Raw genomic sequence first — 23,312 nt, 5'->3', positions numbered from 1 at the left:
GACGCTGCCTGCTGCAGCTTGAAAGTTCTGCTTGAGTTCTACTAGACTGTCTTCCCAGGGAAGGAAAAGGGCTTCTTCTCTGGGAGTCAGCTCCAGAGCATCTGCTTTCTCTGCTTTGGGTGGGCATCCATGATTGACTCCTACCTGTTGGGCTTGTCACTTGTCTCTTTCAGAGGACAATCTCTCTGGGCGCAGGCGACAGGCAGGTGATCCAAACACCCATTAATGACTCCCTTCCCATCAGCAACTGCAGCGTGGCACTCCTCTTCCGGCAGCTTGGTGAGAGCCCTGGCTCAGGCCTGTCCTTGCTCTTTGCCTTTCTTCCTCTGAAATCTAGAAGCTCCCAGAAAAGTCCCTCATCTAGTTGAAGAAGAGTGAGGCTAGAGGACCTTGGCACTCATAAAGCTGATGTTTCAGCCTCTGTGGGTAAAAAGAGCAGAGGGCTCTAGTAAGAGAGAAGAAGGCTTCTCATTGGGCATTGGCTGTGGAAATGGCCAGCCAGCTGTGAGTAGAGAAGAGTTGCATTGTTTGGCCTTCTAAAATTCTCCCCTCCCTTTCTCCAGGGATTACAAATGTGCTGTGTCTCTTTTGTGCGGCCCTCACGGAGCACAAGATCCTGTTTCTGTCCAGCAGCTATCAGAGACTGACTGATGCCTGTCGGGGTCTACTTGCCCTCATGTTCCCCTTGAAGTACAGGTGAGTGAGTGATGTCATGAGCAGCAGGTGTTGGGACAGTCTCTGTTGGAGCTCTGCCCTGGCCTCCTGTTGCTTGTACAAGGGGAGTCCCCTGGGCCGAAGAAGGCAGGCAGGGGGGCATCCTCTGTGCTGAGCAGTGGGAGAGCTCTTTAAGACATCTGCATTGTTGGTTTCTTGGTTACAGCTTTACATATGTGCCCATCTTGCCTGCTCAACTCCTGGAAGTCCTCAGCACACCTACACCTTTCATCATTGGTGTCAGCTCTGCATTCCAATCGGAGACCCAGGAGCTGGTGAGTCCCAGGGCAAGTTTAACATTAGCAGCCTGATACAAGCTGGGCCTTCAAATAGGAACTGAGTGGTGGAAGCTGGCTGTGAAAATTGGTAACGCAGCTGTGCTTGCAGCCTGATGGAGTGAGGAGTGTCATTCCCTCCCCATTGCTCTGCCGTTGGAGGGGATCTTTTAGCAATGGGTAGGTGTGTGAGGGGATGTCATGTGGTGGAAGGCCGGGCCCTGTTCTTTTCTGCAGTGGAGGGCAGGACGTGTTCCAGTGGGACAAAGCTTCCTGATGGTTAGGACCCTTAGGATATGGAATGGGTTTTCAAGGGAGGTGATGGATGGCACATCAGTGAGGGTGTTCAAGGAAAGATTGGACAACTGCATGTTGGGGATTACATGAGTGGAGTGGGCTGGGGGTCAGACTAGATAGCCCAAGAGACCCCTTCTGACTTGCTTTGCTTCTATGTTTCTAACATGAAGGAGTATATCCAATTATGTCGGGTGCAGAGGAAGTAGATACAGGTGCATTCTTCTCCTTCCCTCATAATATTAGAGCATGGGTGAGGGGTCGTTGCATGAAAAGAAACACCTGGAAATTCAGAACAGACAAAGAAAAGCATGGGGCTTACCTATGGATAGCACTACCAGAAGACATGCTGCTGACTGCCAACCGGAAGGGATTTACTAGGGAATTAGCTCAAGTGGGAAGAAAGCGATTAGTGGCTACTGGTCAGGGTGGCGGCATGCCTCTCTGTGCCAGTTGCTGGGGGGCATCCAGCCACATGTCCTTCCTCACAGCCGTGCCTCGTGCACGCGCATGCTGTGGTGTGCATGCATAGAGCTAGCTCTCTGTTCCTCCTCTTTCCCAGGGCAGGAAGTCAGGATTGTGAAAGGGACTCCAGAGTTGCGCTCTGTAGAAACCGCCACTCCGAGGCACTCCAGGCTCCGCAAAGTGACGGGTGCCAAGGGAGCCGGCTCTTCCCACTTCTGGTCCTCCCCACTGAGGGAGAGGGAGGGGCAGCTTTTCATGCTGTGCTCAGTTACTGGATCATGGGGGGCACCCGCGTACCAAAGTTTGGTTGGGCCGAGGGGCAAATGGTTGGCATTCGGATTTGTGGACTTTGCCATGGCAACATTGCTTCTTCCAGTTGGATGTGATCATAGCAGACCTGGATGGTGGAACTGTAACTGTCCCCGAGTGCATCCACATCTCTCTGCTGCCTGAACCGCTGCTGCATCAGACACACGAGGCGCTCTCCATGGTAAGTGACTCCCCACGGAAGAAGCTTGGTGAGCTCTGGCATGCCTGTTACAGCCAATGACTGGCACAGTGTGCCCAGCAGAGCACCGTGTCAGCCTGCCACACAGAGACACCATCCCTGGGAGGGCGCTCTGTACTCCATAGTGCAGTCCATCAGAGAGGCAGATCCTGAATTGGACAGACACGACTCCCTCAGGAGGCGCAGGGACTGCGCAAAATGCTAGAGTGGTTGCAGATTTAAGCATGTGTGGGAAGGGGGCAATGGTGGGGGAGGGCATGAACCATCTCTGTCAGGTGAGTGGCACATGAAGAAGGGAGAGCTTGGGAGGGCATGCAAGCCCTTGGGAGCTGCAGAGTTGGGGAAATGGTTACCCAGCTAAGCTAATATGTATGAGCCACAATTATGCAGTCTTGTTGTTGCCATATCCTCTTGAAATATTTAAGAAAACTTTTACATTGCAGAAGAGGTTAGTGTATCACAGCAAAAGCAAAAAGAGCAAAGTCTTGTGGACCTTGAGGACTAACAAATTTATTCTGGCATAAGCTGTTACAGACTACAGACTACTTTGTCAGATGAATTGAGTATTGCAGAGAGCTCCAGTTTCATATAGAATCGTAGAATAGTAGAAGGGGCCAGAAGGCTGTTAGGTCCAGTCTCTTGCTCAGTGCAGGGCACTGAGGTAAACCATCCCTCTCAGATGGCTGTCCAGTTGCAGCTAGACTGCCTCTAGTGGAGAGGGCCCACAACCACTCTAGCTAGTTGATTCCATTGTCATACTGCTCTAACAGTCAGGAAATTTTTCCCGATATCTAGCTGGAATCTGGCTTCCTGTAACTTGAGCTTATTATTTTGTGTCCTGAACTCAGGGATAATTGGGAAGAGATCCTGTCCTTTGTTACAGCCTTTCAAATACTTGTAGAGCACTATCCTATCTCCCCTCAGTCTTCTCAAGGATTAACATGCCCAATTATTTCAGTCTCTCTCCACAAAGCTTCGTTTCCAGTCTCCAGATCATCGTTGTTGCCCTCCTTTGAAACCTTTCCAGTTTGTCTACATCTTTTTGAGCCTTTGGTGCCCAGAACTGGATGCAGGACTCCAGATGAGGCCTAACCAGTACTGAGTAAAGTAGAACTAGTACTTCATGTGATTTGGAAGTCAAATTTCCGTGCCTAAATTTCTATGCCTAAAGTGAAATGCAGCCTAAAATAGCACTTGCCCTTTTTTGCAGTCACATCACATTGTTGACTCATACTCAGCTTGTTTTCTACAAAAATCCCATGTTCCTTTTCACTGGCAGCATTGTTGAGCCTTGCACTCCCCATCTTGTAACAATGCAATTGGTTTCTTTTTCCTTGGTGCAGAACGTGGTATTGTCCCTGCTGAATTTCATTCTATTGTTTTCAGGCCAGTGCTCCAATCTGTCAAGATCACTGTGAATATTCTTTCTTCCAGGGTATTAGCTAACAGACCTAGTTTTGTGTCATTTGTACATTTGATATTTGTTCCCTGTGTTTCCTCATTCAAGTTATTGATGAAAATGTTGAAGAGCACTAGGTCCATGACTGAACCCTGCAGGACCCCGCTTGTTACCTCTCCCCAGTTTGGGATGGCGCCTCTGATGAGCATTCTTTGAGTCCAATTCTGTAGCCAACTGTGGATCCACCTGATCCTTGTTCCATCTAGCCCACTTTGAGCTAGTTTGCTAATCAGGGTATCATTGAGCACTTTATCAAAAGCTGAAGTCAAGTTAGATTATGTCCACAGCATTCCCATAGTCTATCAGGAAGGCTACCCAATCAGAAAATGAAAGCAGCTCATTCTGGTAGGATTCGTTCTTGAGAAATCCACAGTGGCTTCATCCATCACTGCATTATTTTCAAGGTATTTGCAGACTGACAGCTTTATAACCTGCATTTTCCTAAGGATTGATGTCAGACTGACTGCTCCTTAGTTCTCTGGGTATTTTTTTAAACTTTCTTGAAGATAGGGACATTAGTCCTTCTCCATTCATCTGGGACTTCTCCTGTCCTCCATGATTTCACAAAGATAGTAGACAGTGGTTCTGAGAGTGCTTCCTCCAGCATCTCTCTGACTCTAGAATGGGGTTCATTGTACCCTGGAGATTTGAACTCAGTCAACCCAATCAGTTGTTGCTTGACCATTTGCCTGCCCCTCTCAAGCTGCCATTCTGCTCCTTTGCTTGTACTTCCCCTTCATCAGAAAGGTCATAGATCTTTTGAAAGAAGACCGAGTCAAAGTAGGAATTGAGCGTGTCTGCCTTTTCTCTGTCATCTGCTCTCATTATGCCACCCACATTGTAGTTGAGCCCCCATTTCTTTCTTTCTTTGGACATTTCTGAGGAAGGCTTTTCTGTTGCTTTTAGCATCCCTCACTAGCCTCAGTTCATTCCTAGCTTTAGCCTTCCTGACACCTTCCCTGCAATTTCATTCTATCTGCCTGTATTCTGCCTTTGTAACCTGGCCTTCATTCCACTTCCTGTGCGTGCCCTTTTTCGTTTTCCGATCATCTCTATGCTCTGTAGAAGCCACTTCTACTCTATACTGGGAGGAGGAGGCCCATTGCAGAAGGATTCTTCGCAAGGCTAAGGCTGATTACGAGCTGAGATTTGCTAAGAATATCAAGAGCAACAAAAAGGGCTTCTTTCAGCATGTAAATAGGAAGAGGAAGGTGAGACAAGTGGTAGGACCACTAAATAAGGAGGAAGGAGATCCAGTGACTGATATACAGGCACAGATGCTAAATGACTATTTTGCCTCTGTGCTCTTTCCAAAGCAGGATGGGGGATATCCGCATAGGAGATTAGATGAGTCTGGGGACTTAGGGGCACAGATTAGAGTCACCCCTCTTGAAGTCGAGGGGCTCCTCAGGGCATTGGACATTACAAAGGCGCCAGGCCCTGACAGGTTACACCCGAGAGTACTTAGAGAGTTGGCAGGGGTTCCCTCACGCCTGCTGGCCTCCATTTTTGAGGCCTCGTGGAGAACGGGTAAAGTTCCAGAGGACTGGAGGGTGGCATCAGTGGTCCCAATTTTCAAAAAGGGTAGTAGAAGGGACATGGGGGATTATAGACCGGTTAGCCTTACGTCCATTGTAGGAAAAACACTGGAAAGGCTCATAATAGAGAGAGATCTAGTGATGCTAGATAGGGATGGGAGGCTGACAGCCGCACAACTCGGCTTCCGCAAAAACAGGTCCTGCCAGACAAACCTTGTGGAATTCTATGACAAGGTTCCGAGATGGCTGTATGGAGGGGATGCAGTGGATGTGGTATACCTAGATTTCAGCAAGGCCTTTGACAAAGTGCCCCATGATATCCTGGTGGAGAAACTGAGGAGTTTTGGGATACACCAAAGCACTGTCTGGTGGACTAGGGCATGGTTGACTGACCAAAAGCAGAAGGTAACCATTAGCAGGGAATCATCGGGATGGTGGCCAGTGACAAGCGGGGTCCCCCAGGGCTCTGTCCTGGGGCCGATCCTGTTTAAGCTTTTCATAAATGACATGGAAGAAGGGGTGAACAGTCTGCTGATCAAATTCGCAGACGACACTAAAACTGGAGCAGTGGCCACAACTGTGGAGCAGGTACTCCAGATCCAAGAGGATCTGGACAGCCTATGGAAGTGGGCAGGAGACAACAGGATGGCGTTCAATGTGGATAAGTGCAAGTCCTTTGTCATGGGCTCTGTGCATCACACACATGGGTTCTGTGCCTGCACAGTGCCCTTGGCCGGAAGATTGATAGCTAACGGTTTGGCGGGAAAACTTCGCTCCCCTTCCCCCCTAGCAGTATATATTTAGCGGAGTGTCTGCCATTTTCCAGTCTTTGCAACCACCGTTCGTTGTGCCTCGTGCCGCTTCGCTCTCACTTAGATCATTCCTCGTGCTCTCTTGTTTCAAACTCTTTCTCTTTTTTCCAAGTTAGTATTCCCACCATACCTTAATCTTACTGTTCCAGTTACTCTCTTCATTTTTTCTTGTTCCTCATGTTTCTCGTTCCTATAAAAACACACACACACACACACACACACACACACACACACAAATATTATCTGTTCCCGCTATACTATCCTCTATTTCTTTCTTTTTCCGTGATGGCTCAACAAGCGGCGTTCCGCAAGTGCGGAGAGTGTGGCTCTAAAATGCCCGCTGCAGACCCTCACGACCTGTGCCTCCTCTGTTTAGGGGAGGGCCACAGGACGGACAAGTGCGGCCATTGTCTGGCCTTCTCTAAACAGGCCAGGAAGAACAGGGAGAACTCTTTACGTAAGCTCCTGTGGGATCAGGCCCTCCTACAATCGGACCGGCTGGTGGCTAAGCCTGCTACAACCTCGGCCCCACCTGACCGCCGTCCGTCTTCAGCCGATCCGCCGCAGTGTCCGGCCCCTTCCTCTGTTGCTCCGCCCTCATGCCCTTCAGGCGAGGGTGCTTCTGCCATGGGAGAGCAGCCTGTTTCCCCACCCAAGAAACAGCGGGAAAAGAGGAAACACAGTGGCCCTGAGAAGCCGCTTGTGCACAAGAAGGCCAAAAGGGATAAGTTTGAAAAACTGCCAAAACACCCGAAGAAACCCGAGCATTCGAAACACCGACACTCAGGTTTGGCGGCTTCCTCGGTTCCAACTGCGATCCCTGTACCAACGCCTTTGGGTCCGACCATTCAGGCGGCGATGAGAGTTACTCCTCCAGCCTCTCTGTGCCGTATGGGATCGGAACTACACCAGGATCCACCTTGCAGTTCGATCTCTGATGGCAAGATTCAAGACTCTCTGCCTAGGGCTCGGTCCCCAACACCTATGCCGCCTGTTGGGCTTGATCCTGGAACCGGGTTATCCCCGCTGAGAAGCCGGAGGAGCTGGTCTTCTGAAGCTCGTTCTGACGACTGGTACCATTCCCAGTACTCTTCTGCACCAAGATGGCCTGACTATCCATCTGTCGGATACTACCTGGCTGCTAGAGGCCGATCCCCCCCACCAGAACATCGGGATCGACCTCATTCTACAGCTTTGAGGGGCGCCAGGTGTGCACCATCTCGGGAGAGCGGTAGATCACAGTCGCCAGGAGACTCCTCCTCTAGCATCCCGCCTCCATATTGGGTGGACTCGGACAAGTCCGAGGTCGACTCGACTTCACCCGATGCTGTAGTCAACTCACAAGGCCCGGCATCACCGGAAGAGTCGCACATCATGTTTGCTGAACTGATGTCCAGACTGGTGCAGTCATTGGAGATCGAGGCTAATCAACAACATGGCCCCAGCACCGATTGCTTCTACGATGTAGTGCAGGTGGAACAATCGACCTCCATTGCTTTACCACTTATTACAACTCTCCGACAAGCAATGACCCAACTGTGGGACCTCCCGGCTCAGCCTCAGCCGACCTCGAGAAGATAAGAGGTGATGTATAGAGTTCGTGAGGGGGACATTCCATTCCTCCACCACCCCAAACCAAATTTGGGGTGGTAGAATCTTCTCAAGGCCGGGAGGCACAGGGTCACACAGCGCCCTGCGACAAAGAGAGAAGGAAAATTGACTCCCTCGCGCGCCGGGTCTATGTGGCTTCGGAACTCGGCCTAAGAATCTCGAATTATGAGGTGACCCTGGCGCGTTATCAATATTTTATAATGCAACGCCTGGATAACATCATTGCCACCCTCCCAGATAATCAAGTCGACTTGGCGCGGGTGTTTGTAAAGGAGGCCATGCAGGTCGCGGTGCAACAGCTATCCACAGCTAGGCACCACGTGGATACGGACTCGAGGGCTCTCGTCGGCGCCATCTCTCTCTAGAGACATGCCTGGTTGCGTAACTGAAACTTTCCGGAAGAGATGAAGAGGAGGATTGAGGAGGTGCCCTTTGATGGATCCGGCCTCTTCAACACAAAACTGTGACCACAAGTTGAAGCAGATCCATGAGTCGAGGATGACGGCCCGGCATATGGAGATGCAACCTTTTCTTCGACATAAGTGGTCTTGGACCCGTCCACAATACAGACAGCAATACCCAGCCCTCCAACAGCCACAGAATTGTCAACAACGCCGCAAACAACCGCCCCAGCGATTCTAGCAAAGCCGATGCCGCTTCGAAGGAGACAAACGCCAGCGCTGATGGGGTGGACGAACCTTTCTTCTCTTCCAGTCCCACCCTCCCTCCTCTCATTTGGGGACTGGCTGAAAAGCCGACTCCCCATTTGGGAGTCCATTACATCTGATGGGTGGGTGTTATCCATCATCCAGCACGGATATAGAATTGAATTCGACATCGTTCCATCATCCAGTCCTATCCGGTTTACTCCATGCTCGCCAGTATTATTAGCTGAGGTTCACCAACTCCTGTCTAAAGGAGCCATTCGTCGCTTGTCTTTATCAGAAGGACTCCACAGATTCTATTCTAGATATTTTATGGTCCTGAAACGAGACAGAGGTCTTCGACCGATATTGGACCTCAGAGCTCTCAATAAATTTATAACACCAAAGAAGTTTTGGATGACCACACTTCAAAATATCCTGCAGTTGCTGGGGAGAGAGGATTTGTTCACCTCACTGGACTTGAGGGGTGCCTATTTTTATATTTCTATCCATCCATGTCATAGGCGTTTCCTCTATTTAGCAGTAGCTTCTGAAATCTACTAATTCAAGGTGCTGCCGTTTGGACTGGCCACCGCATCGAGGGTTTTCACGAAGTGTATGGCCCCCGTCTGCGCATACCTTTGACTACGTGGAATTCAGATATACCCTTACCTCGACTGGCTGTTGGTTTCCCGGACTAGAGAAGGACTTTGCTCCTCTGTAAATATGGCTTGTGACTTATGCAGGACCTTGGACTCTGCATTAATCGTGAGAAATCTTCTCTTGTCCCTACGCAGACAATCAACTTTATTGGAGCCCGGCTGGATTCTACGGTGGCAAAGGCCTTCCTCCCTCAAGACAGACTGTGCGCTGTCGCTTGACACCTCCGCCAAATTCGACGAGGCGGAACTGTTTCTGTTCAGAGACTTTTGGGACACGTGGCAGCATCCATTGCTGTAGTTCCATATGCCAAACTCCGGCTTCGCCCCCTTCAGCTGTTCTTCAGCGGAATGTTCCAGCCACAGAGGGGTCTGCCTACGAAGCTGATTCGACTCCCGTCCTCTGTCCTACAATCTCTACTATGGTGGACGGTATCAGAAAACCTAAACATCAGAGTTCCGTTCCGACCTCGGTACCCTACGGTGACTCTCGGTACTGATGCACCTCTACTGGGATGGGGAGCCCTGTGCTCTGGCCTACGCACGCAGGGTGTCTGGAACCGACAGGAGTCCAGGAATCACATCAACTTCCTGGAACTTCTTGCAGTATTCAAAGCACTACAATCATTCAAGGACATGCTTTGCCGTCGAGTTGTCCAAATAACCTCGGACAACATGGCCACGGTCTTTTACTTTGAACAAGCAAGGGGGGACAAAGTCTCCGAAGTTAGCCCGACTATCGATGCAAATCTGGGAGTGGTGCATCCTGAGAGACATCACCCCAGTAGCAGTGCATCTAGCAGGTACAGACAGTGTGGAAGCAGATCTCTTGAGCAGGCACATGTCCAAGTCGCACGAATGGGAACTGGACCGCCAGACATGCAACAGGCTGTTCCAGCAATGGAGTCTCCCAGATATAGACCTGTTTGCCACCCGACAAAACAAGGTGTGTGAGACTTTTTGCTTGAGAGTGGGAATTGGACAGGGGTCATCTGGGGATGCCTTTATGATCCCTTGGGACAATATGATCTTTTACGCTTTCCCCCCGATTCCCCTCATCATGAGAGTAATATCAAAGATAATTCACGACGGGGCCACAAGATTGCTCATAACTTCTTGGTGGCCACGCCAGCCTTGGTTCTCCACACTTCTTTGCATTTCCCGAGAGGAATACCTTCAACTCCCTCCCATTCCTTAACTTAACTCAGCGGGAGGGCACGATCCAGTACCCAGATCTAGCGTCGCTGAAACTGACAGCCTGGCGAATTCGATAGCAGTCAACACCGGTCCGGTACCAACGCCATCTGCAGTTCCTACTGATCCTATCCCTAGATTCGACATGCCATTCCACGCTGTGAGTCCATCTACCTCCTCTATGTCCTCGATCCGACGAATATTCTGTCGGCTTCGCGAGTTCTTCATCCGGACATCCATTATATTCTCGATTCTGTGCTAAGGCTGTCCATTCGAAAATGGTACGCAGCGAAGTGGCGTAGGTTCTCTGTTTTTGCCGAATATCATTTGTTTTCACCAAGCTCTGCATTCTTAAGTGACTCTGCAACCTTCATCCAACAATCAGATGGCTTATTCCCATGTGGAGTCTCAGTGGTACTACAGGCACTAACAAGACCTCCTTTCGAACCTTTGGCAACAATTGATTTACGTCTTGTTTCTTGGAAAACTGTTTTCCTGATAGCAGTTACTTCAGCCCATAGATCTAGTGAACTCTGTGCCCTCAGGGTAGACCCCCATTTTTGAATTTTCACAAAGAGAAAGTAGTGCTCTGAATGGACCCGTCTTTTCTTCCAAAAGTGGCTACGTCTTTCCACATGGACCAGGAGATTATCTTGCCTGCATTTTTCCCGTCTTCTTCGAATCCGATCGAGAGGTCCCTGCATACTTTCGATGTCCGGCGCTGCCTAGCTTTCTGCAGATCAAGGACTGAGTCTATTCGACATTCCAATAGACTCTTCATTAAATACTCGGAACAAACTCAAGGCTTCCCAGTTACTCCTCAGAGACTGTCCAAATGGATAGTTCACACTATTACTTTGTCCTATCAGTTGGCCAAGATAGACTTATCTACAGTTCCCAGAGGTCATTCCACTAGAGCTGTAGCTGCCTTTGCATCGGGAGTCCCGATTGAGGATGTATGCAGAGCTGCCACCTGGGCTACTCCTTGTACTTTCGCAAAGCATTATAGATTGGATGTTCGTGCTAGACAGGACTGCTCCTTTGGCAGAGCTGTTCTTTCAGCTATTCTCCGTTGATGACACCTCCCTCCACCATATGGGGTGAGCTTGTTATTCTACCCCTATGTGTGATGCACAGAGGCCACGACGAAGAAGAGCAGGCTGCCTACCTGTAACTGATGTTCTTCTAGTGGCCATCTGTGCAGTCACACAACCCACCCGCCGGCTCTGCTTGGTGTCATTGGGTGGTTGTAATTTTTTCTTCGGTACCAAGCTAATTTTTCTTTGCTCTTCATATTGCCATGATGTTTTTTCTTCCGTCGATACCAACAAAATTTTTTATTAGAAGAGCGAACATCTGGTCTGTCAAAGACTGGAAAATGGCAGACACTCCGCTCCATATATACTGCTAGCGGGGAGGAGGAGCGGAGTTCTTCCGCCAAACCATTAGCTATCAATCTTCTGGCCAAGGGCGCTGCGCAGGCGCAGAACCCGTATGTGTGACTGCACAGATGGCCACTCAAAGAACATCAGTTACAGGTAAGCAACCTGCTCGTCTTGCACTTGGGGCATAGGAATAGATGTCATAAGTACAGGTTAGGTGACAAGTGGCTGGAGAGCAGCACTTGTGAAAGGGACCTCAGGGTACTGGTTGACTGCAGGCTAAACATGAGTCAGCAGTGTGATGCGGTGGTCAAGAGGGCGAACGGCACCCTTGGTCGTATAGCCAGAAGTGTGGCTTCTAGATCAAGAGAGGTATTACTACCACTCTATACGACTCTGGTGCGCCCGCAACTGGAGTATTGTGCTCAGTTTTGGGCCCCTCATTACAGAAAGGATATAGCCAGGTTAGAGTCAGTGCAGTGTAGGGCCACAAAGTTGGTATCCGGTTTGCAGGGGAAGCCGTATGGGGCAAGACTGGGGGAACTGGGTCTCTTCAGCCTGGAGAAGAGGAGACTCAGAGGGGATCTGTTGGCGACATACAGGTATGTGAGGGGATGTCACATGGAGATGGGTAGAGACCTGTTCTCCCCTGCAGAGGAAGGCAGGATGCGCTCCAATGGAGCAAAGCTCAGGGAGCCAAGGTTCCATTTGGATGCCAGGAAGCACTTCCTGACAGTCAGGACCCCGAGGATGTGGAATGGTCTTCCACGAGAGGTCGTTGAGGCCCCATCGGTGCGGGTGTTCAAGGATAGGCTGGATGTCCACATGGTGAGCATGTCATGAGTGGAGCCGGTTGGTGCCGGAGGTCAGACTAGATGGCCCAGGAGGCCCCTTCTGACTCGCTCTGTTTCTATGTTTCTCCTGGCTGGAACGGTTTGTAACGATGTCTTTAGTGTTTGCTTTCCTTTAAAGCAGTGGTTTTCAACCGCCGGTCTGCGGACCAGCACCGGTCCGCCAGCATTTCCTGCTGGTCTGTGAAGAGCCACTGCCGTGCATGCGCCCCACCGCGGTGTCTCGCTCGCCAGGCCCAGCGCGGGGCTAGCTGTGCTCACACTGCCGATTCTTCGCCTCACCTCCTCTTTGGCCCAGTAGGCCGGGAAGGGGGGAGGCAGCTTGACGGAGCCATGGCGCATCTGCCCTCGGTGAGGCCTTTTCCTTTCTCTGCGGTGTTTTCCGCTGGGATGGGAAATGCTGAGATGGGCTTGGGCTGGGTGTGTTTTCTCAGCCAGTCTGTGCTGGTGTGTGGGAATTTGGGGGGAGGGGGGAGTCATTGTATTTCATTATTTAGCATCATAAATATTATTGTATTAAGTAACTTCATTTGATTTTGTATTGCTCTGCTATTAATATTGTATTTGAAGTTGTATCTGCTTTGAGCATAGTATTGCATTTATACTGATTTTGTATTTTGCTAGTGTAAATTTTAGTATTCTTTAAAAGAAGCAACAACAGATTTCCCAGTAGCCTTATTTGAATTACATACTGCTCTAAAAATTTCAGCTGTATTTGATTACATTTAATTTTAATATTTTTATTAATATTTTACTGCTCAGTTTCTGGTTATTTTAGAGAATTTTTGGTACTATATTTACAAACTAATACACAAAATACTACATTATGTATATAATACTTTTATTTCTGCCTCAGTGGTCCCCAAAATACTTTTCCTATTTTTGCTGGTCCACAACTGTAAAAGACTGAAAACCAGTGCTTTAAAGGACTCCTTTTCTCATTAGAGTCACTTGCTATGGGACTTCGTTTGTCATTGTCCTGAGTTTATTAAAATTGGCTTTCCTAAAATCCAGGGTACCATGTTTGGCTGCCCTGGGCTTTTGCTTCCTTTAGGATCAAGGATTCAAGTAAGGCGTGGTCACTGCCCCCCCCCCCCCGGAGTTCCTGTTGCTGCCACTCTGTCCACTAGGCCAGGGGGGCCCCAAACTTTTTCTGCAGGGGGCCAGTTGACAGGTGCTGGCGGTGGGCACAGGCTGCCAAGGTGGTGCCGGGGGGGGCAGGGTGTGTGCTCACACATGCACGTGAGGAGAGGCAAGGATGGGGGGCCTGCAGGGCGAGGTGCCGGCTTGCTCGTGAAAAGAGCATTTTCTCTGATGGAGTCCAAAATGATCTCCTCACGAGCAAGCCGCGTGCCCACCCGGGGAGTGCAAAACCTGTGGGGCGGGCCGGTTAAATGGGCATGGCGGGCCAGAAGTGGCCTGTGGGCCTTAGTTTGAGGACCCATGCACGAGGCCTTCCCTGTGGGTTAGGACCAGGTTAAGGATATTGCATAGATGTGTGTGGTGGAGGTGGGAATTGTAATCAGTGAGGTAAGAAAGAATTTAAACCACACTGTTAATGGTCAGTTGCTGGCAAGACACATAATGTTACCAGCAGCAACTGTATTATGAACGACCACTGTTTACAAAGTGGTAGTTATTATTTTACTTTCTGTGTTTGACTTCTTCTGACCTCATTGTTTACAAATTGAGCCCCTTCCCCTCCACCCCCACGTACTGTATCTAAAACCTGAAATGCTGAAACCCTCCGTACTGTGTGCTACCGTAGGCTAGCACAGCTACCCTTGGTGGGGCGGGGGGACCGAAAAATGGCCCTTTGGAGGCATAGCAGCAGACCCCAGGGTGAGATTGCAGAGCTGGAATGTATCAGCAAGACTGATGATATTCAACATTTAAATCATTTTAAATCATATCTATCCATGTGCTACACTTTGCATTCCAGGCCTTCTCTGGTGTGGTCTCCCTCGTGGAATGATTGTCCCAGTGCACCCCATGTGGCACCAATGTTCCCATCCTTTCTGATGCGGGTTGAGATGGCCCTCTGCTCCCAGGCACATAGTGGCACGTGTTGGGACAAGTCAGCAGTTTTAACTGTTGTGATTTTTTGAAACCAGAATTGTTTTAGTTGTTGAAGCTGTTTTAGTTTTTGCACAATTCCTTTTTGACCTCAGTTCTTGCATCACAAGCTGGAACTGAAATGGATTTAATTGACATTGTTTCCACTTGATGTACACAAGACATGCAGGATCGTGAAGATGCAAAATACTTTCTTGGGGCACAAAACTGAAGTAAACAAAAGCCAACTTTGCTTCTTTACTGAGACCTTCTTAAATATGCTGTGGTGCATCTCCTTGCCTCCAGAAATTACATCCCTCAGGAGTTGAGCAGAGTTCATCTGGGTGCAGTTTGAGACCACATGATCTCAGATTATATACAGCCGTTTCTGGAAGGCCCCAGAGTTTGGTGGAGAGGAAATCTAAACAACAGCAATAGGGAAGACCAAGGAGCTGTCAAAACAACTCCTAGATAAAGTTGTGCAGAAGCACCAGTTAGAATTGGGTTATAAAAATACTACAAACTGAACATTCTTACAAAGTGGGGAAAGTGTGGCTCAACCATGACTCTGCCCAGAGAAGGCCATTCTCCAAAATACAGTGACTGGGATGCATTCAACTTCCCGGTAACTCTGAAGGAGGTGGAGAGATCTGCAGCTGAGATAGGAGACATTGTCCAAGGCTGGCTATCAACCGGGCACTCCACAAAGCTGGGTTTTGTGGATAAGTGGTGAGAAGAAAGCCATTGCCGAAATCAACCTGTTACCAAAGCCATTATGGAGTTTGTGGGAAGGCAGGTGGGAGTCACAGCAAACATGTGGAAAGGGGTTCTCTGGCCTGATAAGACCAAAGCTGCACTTTTCAGCCTTACTGCAAAATGTTACATACGGCACAAAGTGCTCGTTGCTCTGAGAACGCTGTTCCCTAGTGAAGCAGGAGACGAAAGCACAGTGCCACGTCGTGCATGACTTTATTGGCTACGTTAAGTTGCGTTTTGAAAAACTTCTGAAGGTTCAAGGTAAATGACTGATTTGGACAAAGATGCTGGAATGGTGCATGGTCCCAAATGTCTAATAGCAGTGGAACTCTCTTGCAGAGGCAAATTATCACAAGGGCTAGAGCTGCAGAAGCACCAAAAGCTATGACATTCCCACTGTGGTGCTGTTCTCACCATCCCACACAGCTCTTTTAATCCTGTTTCATATCCAGTTGCCAAGTTTTTCCTGCAATTTGCTGCATAGAATATCCAGTTTGGATTGATAATGAAAAAGTTATGCCCATTTTGCAAAGGCAGACAGCACAGGGCATAAGCAGACGTGCCCCCCCAGAGTGGAACAAGATGCACCATGTTTTGAGCCAGTGTATTTTATTGTGTTGTGCTTTGCACACACCACTGGTTCCATGCAGGCAGTGGACACAGGAAGGGACTTTCCTGACAACAGGGAAGACATCCTTTCAGGCAGAAGTATCTTTGATAGGGATCCATTCTGCCACACTGTAGTGGATTATCATGTGTAGCAGGGTGCTGAACAGCATCGCCGGTTGCAGGTGACGCGGGCAACCCCCCTTGCTCTTGTAGTTGGTTTTGGGCATTGGAGCCTGCAAACTTCTTGGATTGGAAAAATGCTCATATTGCCCCATAGCACTGATGATGTGGTATTTCACAATGCCTTCCAGCAGCAGGCTTTTGTGTTTTTCGTGACCCCTGAAGGAGTGTGCGCCATGATCACATCGTCATGGAAAGCATAGCAGGTGGTTCTTACGGGTCTTTGAAAGCTTCATGGTAACAGCATGGAATGGGTAGCAACACAGTGGCTACAAAACCGGTAATCCTTCAATTTAAGTGACATACAACACCGTCAAAGTTATGCATTCAAAACAACTTGGGTAGTAGGTACAGCAAAGTCGTACCAAGTGTCCCTTCCCCTTCCCCATGCATGTAGGATGTGGGCATAATGTGCTCATAATGCTTAAATCTAGTCAGCATTCCAGCGGTTTCAGTTTCCAAATGGTTTTCGGTGGTTGCGTTGCAGTAGGCCAGGGCGAGGTAAGCAGGCCAGAAACAGGCACGGCAGAGCCTGCCTTCAGCAAGAAGGGTGTCGCTGTTCATATGCAAGCCAAAGCTACACAGGAAGAGGCAGCCCTTCCTATGGATGATGCATCTGACAGAAAGACCAGGACAGAGAGTTTCCAGGCTATGAACTGGGTCTGTTCGACAGTTTGCAGCCGCATCAGAGCAGGCTGCGACCCCTTGTTTCGTGCTGCTGCCAGTCTGTGCTTCAATACGATCCTGCAGCCTCACGGCTCGTGGCTGCTCCCTGTTGCTGGCTCCATGCCACAGTATTCCTTTTCTTACACAATTCCATTCTTGATGTGCGCTGCTGCACTGGGCATCATAACCAGCACGTTCAGTTGGGATCAGGATTTCTTTGTTGCTTGGTGGATGCAGGCTTCATGTCCACAGTGTTATGTCTACAGCCTCTGTCTGCAGTGAGGAGGAACTGTGACAAACAGATGCATTACATTAATGCAGTATAATATAACTTCAACAGATTTTCATTCTTCATAATTGTCAACAGTATGTGCATGATGCAAATCTAATGGCATAACTCTGAAACTTGTTTATTGCACTGTCATCTTCCTCCTTTAATTTCCCCCCGTTGTAACTTCTCAAAAATCAGCCTGCTCTGGCTATTCCATGTATAAAAAGGTAGGAAATATGTTGGCTTCTAAATATATAACAGCCTTGAAATAGCTGTGTGGGAGGGCCAAAATGGTACTGTAGCCCAAAGTCACATATTTGTGATAATTTGGATGTGTTTGTTACTCAAACAGAATTGATCTTTCAAAGACAGAGTTCCACTGCTGTTAGATTTTTCATAGCACAACTCCTTATGTTTGTTTTGGTGTATTATACATCAAGTTTGGTTCATTTTTGTGGGCAGCAGCATTTGACCATGTAACCTTTTCCTGCCGTCTCAAAAGCACAGTCAAGATACAAGCTCACCACCATGGTTTACAAAGTGGGCTGCGTTCCCTGTGCTTTTGCATTTCAACTGAAGTGTGATTCTTCAAGAAAGAAATGCAAAGAAAGAGGGGCACTTCCGCGTTGCCTCGTGCAGGGGAGGTGTGGCTGGGGCCCTTTCTCAACCAAGAAGGCAGCTGGTCTTTGTCTGTGCAGGTCTTGGACCCAGAGCTGGAGATTGCAGACCTGGCCTTCCCCCCATCCACCATCTCGGCATCTTCCCTCAAGATGCAGGTATTTTATTTTTATTTATTTTTCGATTTAAATCCTGCCTTTTTCCTACAAAGGGCTCAAGGCAGCTAACATCTCCTCCTCCATCTTATCCCCACAACAACAGCCCTGTGAGGTAGGTTGGGCTGAGAGTCTGTGACTGGCCCAAGGTCACCCGGTTGGTCCCATGGCCGCGCGGGTAAGCTGTAGAAAAGCTGGCAAGTTCTGAAGAGCATCTGGCATGGCTGGTTTCTCCTGCCTTAGAGAAGTTCGAAATTTTCTGTGTCCTCAAGGGCTGGTTAGGATTGCAGTGAGCAGTGGCCACTCAGGAAATTCGTGGTTTCCAGTCAAGGCTGAAGTGTTGTGGGCAAAAGGACACAGGTGAGAGAGGGACGTAGTTCACAGGGGCTGAAGTGCTGATGGCAGAAGCCAGAAATCCAAGGGGTATGAGTTTGCATGGGGGAAGTGGGGGTTAGAGGGCCTAGTACTAAGAGAATGTGGACCTGGTGGAGTAAAATTCAGTGTGGTAGAGCTAATCTTGCGCACATCACCCGCAGAAGGGAACCAGTAAGGATGATGGTACTGTCTCCAGTCAGATCTTAAATATAAAATGAGTTTAAAAGTTGGCAGCTGTAGCTGAAGGAATGAAAACTAAACCTGGCAATATCCTACAGCCCTTAAAATGTACTGTGTGACTGTATTTAAATTACTGTGTACAGTTCTGGTCAATGCATGTAAAAAGACATTGTAGAGTAGGAAAAAGTGCAAGAGAGCAACAAAACTGATCAAGGGCTGGAGAAAAGAGAGTCACATCTGTGATCAGCAAGCTTAGGAAAAAGGCAAATAAAGAGGTACACAGTGCAAATGTATACAGATATGCCATTTCCCCCCCTTACATACTCCAGCGGAAGGAGTCATCCCATCCCACCAAGCTGATTGGTGGAAGATTCAGTCCAGATGAAAGGAAGGACTTCTTCACATAGAACTTAGCTAAGCTGTGCAATTTACTTCCACAAAAGGAAGCCCTTTGCTAAAGTCACCGAAGCAGACTTAGGGGGCTCCCGGAGAATCTCTGTTGGGCAGGAGCCTTCTTATATAGTTGTAAACAATCTTGCCCAGCAGGCCAGGGAACAAAATTTGTGGAAGCCCCAAACTCCTCCGGGCAGTATATGCAAAATCTCCAAAGAGGGAGAAAGGGCCTTCATATGGAATGTCTTTTTTGCTTCCTTTCATTGCCTTTCTGTGCTGCCTTTGTGGAACTGACCAAAGTCCTTTACAAGCATTTAAGAGACAAAAGCCATAAATAAGCAACCACACATGAAGAACTACCTTAAGAATTAGCTGAGGGGCGGGGGGGCGGGTCCGAATTTCACGCACAGAGCAATGGGACCTGAGCCTCTAGTGGCTAACTAGGGCTTTTTAGCCTTGAAAAAAGAGGAGTAAGAAGGGACATGATGGAGAGGGAGAGAGTCATGCCTGGTGTGAAGAAAGCAGATGAGGAGCTTTCCCCTCTCCTAGAAGAGCAGGACCCACAAGGATTGTCCCAAGAAGCTGATGGGTGGAGGATTCCAGAAAGGGAAGACTTCTCCACACAGAATTCGCTTTCGTGAGATGGAGTGAGGGCCTCCAATTTGTAGGGACATTGGGCAGATTCCTGGAGGAGAAGGCTATCCAAGGCTGCTCTGTGCTCCCTCCAGTATCAGAGGTGATTGGCCCATGAGCAGGAGGGTGCTGTTGTACTCCCCTCTTACTTGTAAGCACCCTAAAGTTCGCTGACTGGCCACTGTGGGAACAGAATGTTGAATTAGATGGACCTGGAGTCTGATCCAGCATGAATCTTCATCTGTTCTCATCTAGCGCCCCCTGTGACTTTCTGGTAAGGTTTGCCCAGGTGGCCGAAGAAGAAAGAAGGTTGAATGAATTCCTTGCTAGGCATCTGGGGCACGCTTCAGCTTTTAGAAGAAGCAGTATCAAGGAAAAAAGATTGGCCTGTAGTAAATGAAGCAAAGGAGGCGACCAGTGGCCAGTTCAGCTGTGGCGATGTAAGGAGAATCGCAGGTGCAGACCTCAGGAGGATGCGGCCTTTTTGAAAGCTTGGCACAGAGGGCCTTCTTTTGAGTGTGGCCCTGCCAAGCTTCTGGGAACACAGTGGAGCTTCTCAGTTTAGAGGAAAGAGAAAAGGATGGTTTGTGAAATTATTAATGGCTTAGAGAGAATAGACTTTCTCACTAGCCAGCAATGCTCTGATTTCCCTAAGGAACACACTTGGGTAGATGCCTTGTGCTGTTGAGAGAGACCAGGTTGTCTTTAGTCAAAGGAACTGAGCCTTTCGGCTCGTTGGAGTTTCTTCCCCTGATTCCCAGCAGAGAAGTGCACATAGCGCTCCTGTAGCTAGAAATGGCCGGCAGAGGCTGCAGAGAAAGCCCACATCCTCCTTGGAGAGGAGGGAGGCATCACAGAGACCATAGCTGGTGCTCCAGTGCTCAGGTTTGTCCTCCTCAGCCACCTGCCAGTGCTTGACGCTTCCTTCTTGGGCTGCAGGACAAGGAGATCCGTGCTGTCTTCCTCCGCCTATTTGCACAGTTGCTCCAGGGCTACCGATGGTGCTTGCATATCATCCGGATCCACCCAGAGCCAGTCATTCGCTTTCACAAGGTGAGGCTGGGATGAGGTGGTGGAACGATGCAGGCCTGGCTGCTGTGGGCTCATCACCAGGAGTAGGGGAGGTGGGGGCTTTTAACGGTCTTGTATGTTCCCTTTTTGAAACATAAATATTATTTAAAAGAGTTATATCCTACTTTTCCAACAAGAACTGATAAGCTGCTTGCAACGGTTAAGATACCACAATCTCATCTTAAACTGTGTGTGTGTGTGTGTGTGTGTGTTTGTGTGCGCGCGTCTGCACTGACACAAAAATAACATGCCCATGAAGACAGGCTCGGGAGGTAAGAAATCTGACTCAGGCTCCCCGTGTCCCAGTCCATGTCTGTGGCAAGACGGGATCTTGCCAGGCCAGGGAGGCCTTTGCTGCTGGACCGACAGCAGGAGGGGTGGGGAACGCGTGAGCTGCCTGGGCAGTTTCCTCCCTGGGCTCTTCTGCTCCCTCCCCCTCCATGGATGCGATATGGAGAAAGGGTTTTCCTTCAGGGCTTAGGGAATGGGGCCGCTCAGGGGTCCTCTTCGTCTTTAGGCTGCTTGATCACTTGGCCACTTCGCAAAGACCTTTAGTTAGATGGAACTGCTTGTCTTCCAGGAGTATGGATAGCACAGTGGGGGTAGTTGTGGCATATGCCGTTGTCGCGGATAAGCACCCTGTGTCTGTCTGCAGCTTGGAGGAGTGCCATGGTTTGATGGTTGTTAGCCTTTCTTCCAGCATCTTTGCTCAGGTGCCTCTGGACTCTGGAGAAACCCCGCTTACAGCCCATCCCAAAGGGATTTGCCCACTGATACACACGCTTCAATACAGAGACAGTGTGAGGCGCGTATCCTTGCGCGGGGAGCTTGTTTTGCTGACTGTGGTCTCCTCTATTTTGATTTAGGCAGCCTTTCTTGGACAGAGGGGCCTGGTGGAAGATGACTTCCTTCCAAAGGTGCTGGAGGGCATGGCCTTTGCTGGGTTTGTGACAGAGAGGGGACCCCCATACCGGGATACAGACCTATTTGATGAGGTGAGGTGCTCCTTGAGGAGATCTGCTCGGTCCCAGCATTCTGTGCATGGGAGGAAAGCCTGACCCTGCCTTTTCACCCTCTCCGCCTCCTTTCTCTTAGCTGGTGGCCAATGAAGCGACCCGGATGCAAGCAGATGAAGGCAACAAGGCCAGGGTGCTTTGGCACATCAAGGAACTAGCAGAGCAGCTGTACAAAAACGTATGTTTGTGCTGGGGTGGCCACCTGAGCCCCTCTGGGTTCCCAAGGCGGGGAGCACTCGGACCCCTCGCCAGCAGCGGGGACCTCCTGTCCTACACAGGGAGGACAGACCGTTCTTCCTCCGTCTCGGCACGGTGCTCCTCGGTCCACTGCCACCGTGGGAGTGTGCTTCTTGGGAGGGTCCTGCACATGCCAGAGCCCAGCCTGCTCAGCAGCGGGAGGCAAGCTCACCCCAGGATGGAAATGTTTAGGCTACTGTAGGTGACGCATACACAGATTCATGGAACAGACAAATAAACACGGAGACATCTTACCAACCTACTTGAGGGGTATGTGACATTATTCATACATGAGTTTTTTTGGTGCAAGAGCTGGTCACATGGGCAACATGTTACTGCCAGCACACGGTCCTGGCTGCCTTGAACAAAGATAGTGTGCTGTGTTGCTGCAGAGCCAACTCGATGGCCCTGATTCAGAGATTCAGATCAGTCCCATCTGGGGTGCTATTGTGGACAAAAAAAGAAGGCCCTCTTGCTCGTTGCCTAACCATGAGAGAGACAGGCAACACCAAGTAATAGTATATAAAAAAGGACCCTTTATTGTAGGTGCACGCTAACAATAGAGAGTGAGCCCATCTCCTGTTGGGACCAGCTGCTACAGTCATCATACAAAGTGAATTTACATGCTTAGCTTTTTGCACTGTTTAGTGACAGAAAACATCACAACAGAAAACATCCAGTTATTTTTGAATATGTACACTTCTTTTTAGGACATCTGGTGTGAAAATACCTGCCTTTAAGATTTAAGAAAGATGCAGGAGAATTAGAAAGGTTCTAGAGGAGGGCAACAAAAATGATCCAGGGCTTGGAAATGCTGCCCTGTGAGAAGAGATTGAGAGAACTGGGCACGTTCAGCCTTAGGAAGAGAAGACTGAGAGGGGACATGATATCCCTCTATAAGTGCCTCAAAGGCTGTCACAAAGAGGGAGGTCAAGCTCTCTTCTTGCTGATGCCAGAGTGTAGGGCATGGAATGATCAAGTCAAGTTTCGACAACCCAGATTCAGGCTGGACATCAGGAAAAGCTTCCTCACTGCCAGAGCAATACGACAGTGGAACCAGCTGCCCAGAGAGGTGGGGGCTCTCCCACACTGGAGACATTCAAAAAGCAACTGGACAGCCATCTGAGTGGGTTGGTGTAAATTGATGTCCTGCAGCAGCAGGGGTTGGACGCAATGGCCCCTTCCATCTCTGCTATTCTGTGATTCTATGCCTCCAGGCTTATCTTTACAAATTCTGACCCTCTTGAAATTATTTATATTTGTGACCCTCTTAGATCTCTCTGATAAAATGCTAAGTAACTGAGCCTTGTTGTTTGGTCATCAGGAAAAATGTAAATTCTTCATAGGTGAACAACTAGTGCTCCTTATTGGCTGCACTTCAATGAAGTAAGACATATGGCAGCTGAGAAAGTTGATGCAATCTAGATTTCCATTAGCAGAAGCGGAGTGTCCAGATCACAGAAATGAATAGTTCCACTATATTTTGTATTAGTCAGGCCACATCTGGAGTACACTGTCCACTACTGGATACCCCATTTTAGGAAGGACAGAGAAGAGCAACCAGGAATGTGTGGGATCTGGAAACAAAATCTTCTGCTAAATGGCTGAACAGCTGGGGTCCATTTCAGCTAAAGAAAATGAGGTTCAGGGGACAATAGCTTTCTGATAGCTTCAGCATTCTGAAGGACTGC

At 49.1% G+C, this 23,312-nt stretch overlaps 1 protein-coding gene across 6 annotated transcripts in view; it reads left to right on the top strand.

Annotated features, from left to right (window-relative positions):
• Window positions 1-23,312, top strand: part of SBF1 (SET binding factor 1) — a 52,778-nt gene that overhangs the window by 5,780 nt on the left and 23,686 nt on the right. For all 6 annotated transcript variants that reach the window (XM_044429713.1, XM_044429721.1, XM_044429704.1 and 3 more), the window contains exons 3-10: window positions 174-279; window positions 564-696; window positions 881-989; window positions 2,125-2,238; window positions 17,642-17,719; window positions 20,237-20,350; window positions 21,235-21,363; window positions 21,464-21,562. In XM_044429713.1, coding sequence (XP_044285648.1) covers window positions 174-279; window positions 564-696; window positions 881-989; window positions 2,125-2,238; window positions 17,642-17,719; window positions 20,237-20,350; window positions 21,235-21,363; window positions 21,464-21,562 — 882 coding nt within the window. The remainder of the gene's footprint in view (window positions 1-173; window positions 280-563; window positions 697-880; window positions 990-2,124; window positions 2,239-17,641; window positions 17,720-20,236; window positions 20,351-21,234; window positions 21,364-21,463; window positions 21,563-23,312) is intronic.

Source organism: Varanus komodoensis, unplaced genomic scaffold (assembly GCF_004798865.1).
Source record: "Varanus komodoensis strain SLA01 unplaced genomic scaffold, ASM479886v1 scaffold1, whole genome shotgun sequence".
NCBI classification, from domain to species: Eukaryota; Metazoa; Chordata; class Lepidosauria; order Squamata; family Varanidae; genus Varanus; species Varanus komodoensis.
This window is presented reverse-complemented; position numbering and strand designations above follow the sequence as displayed.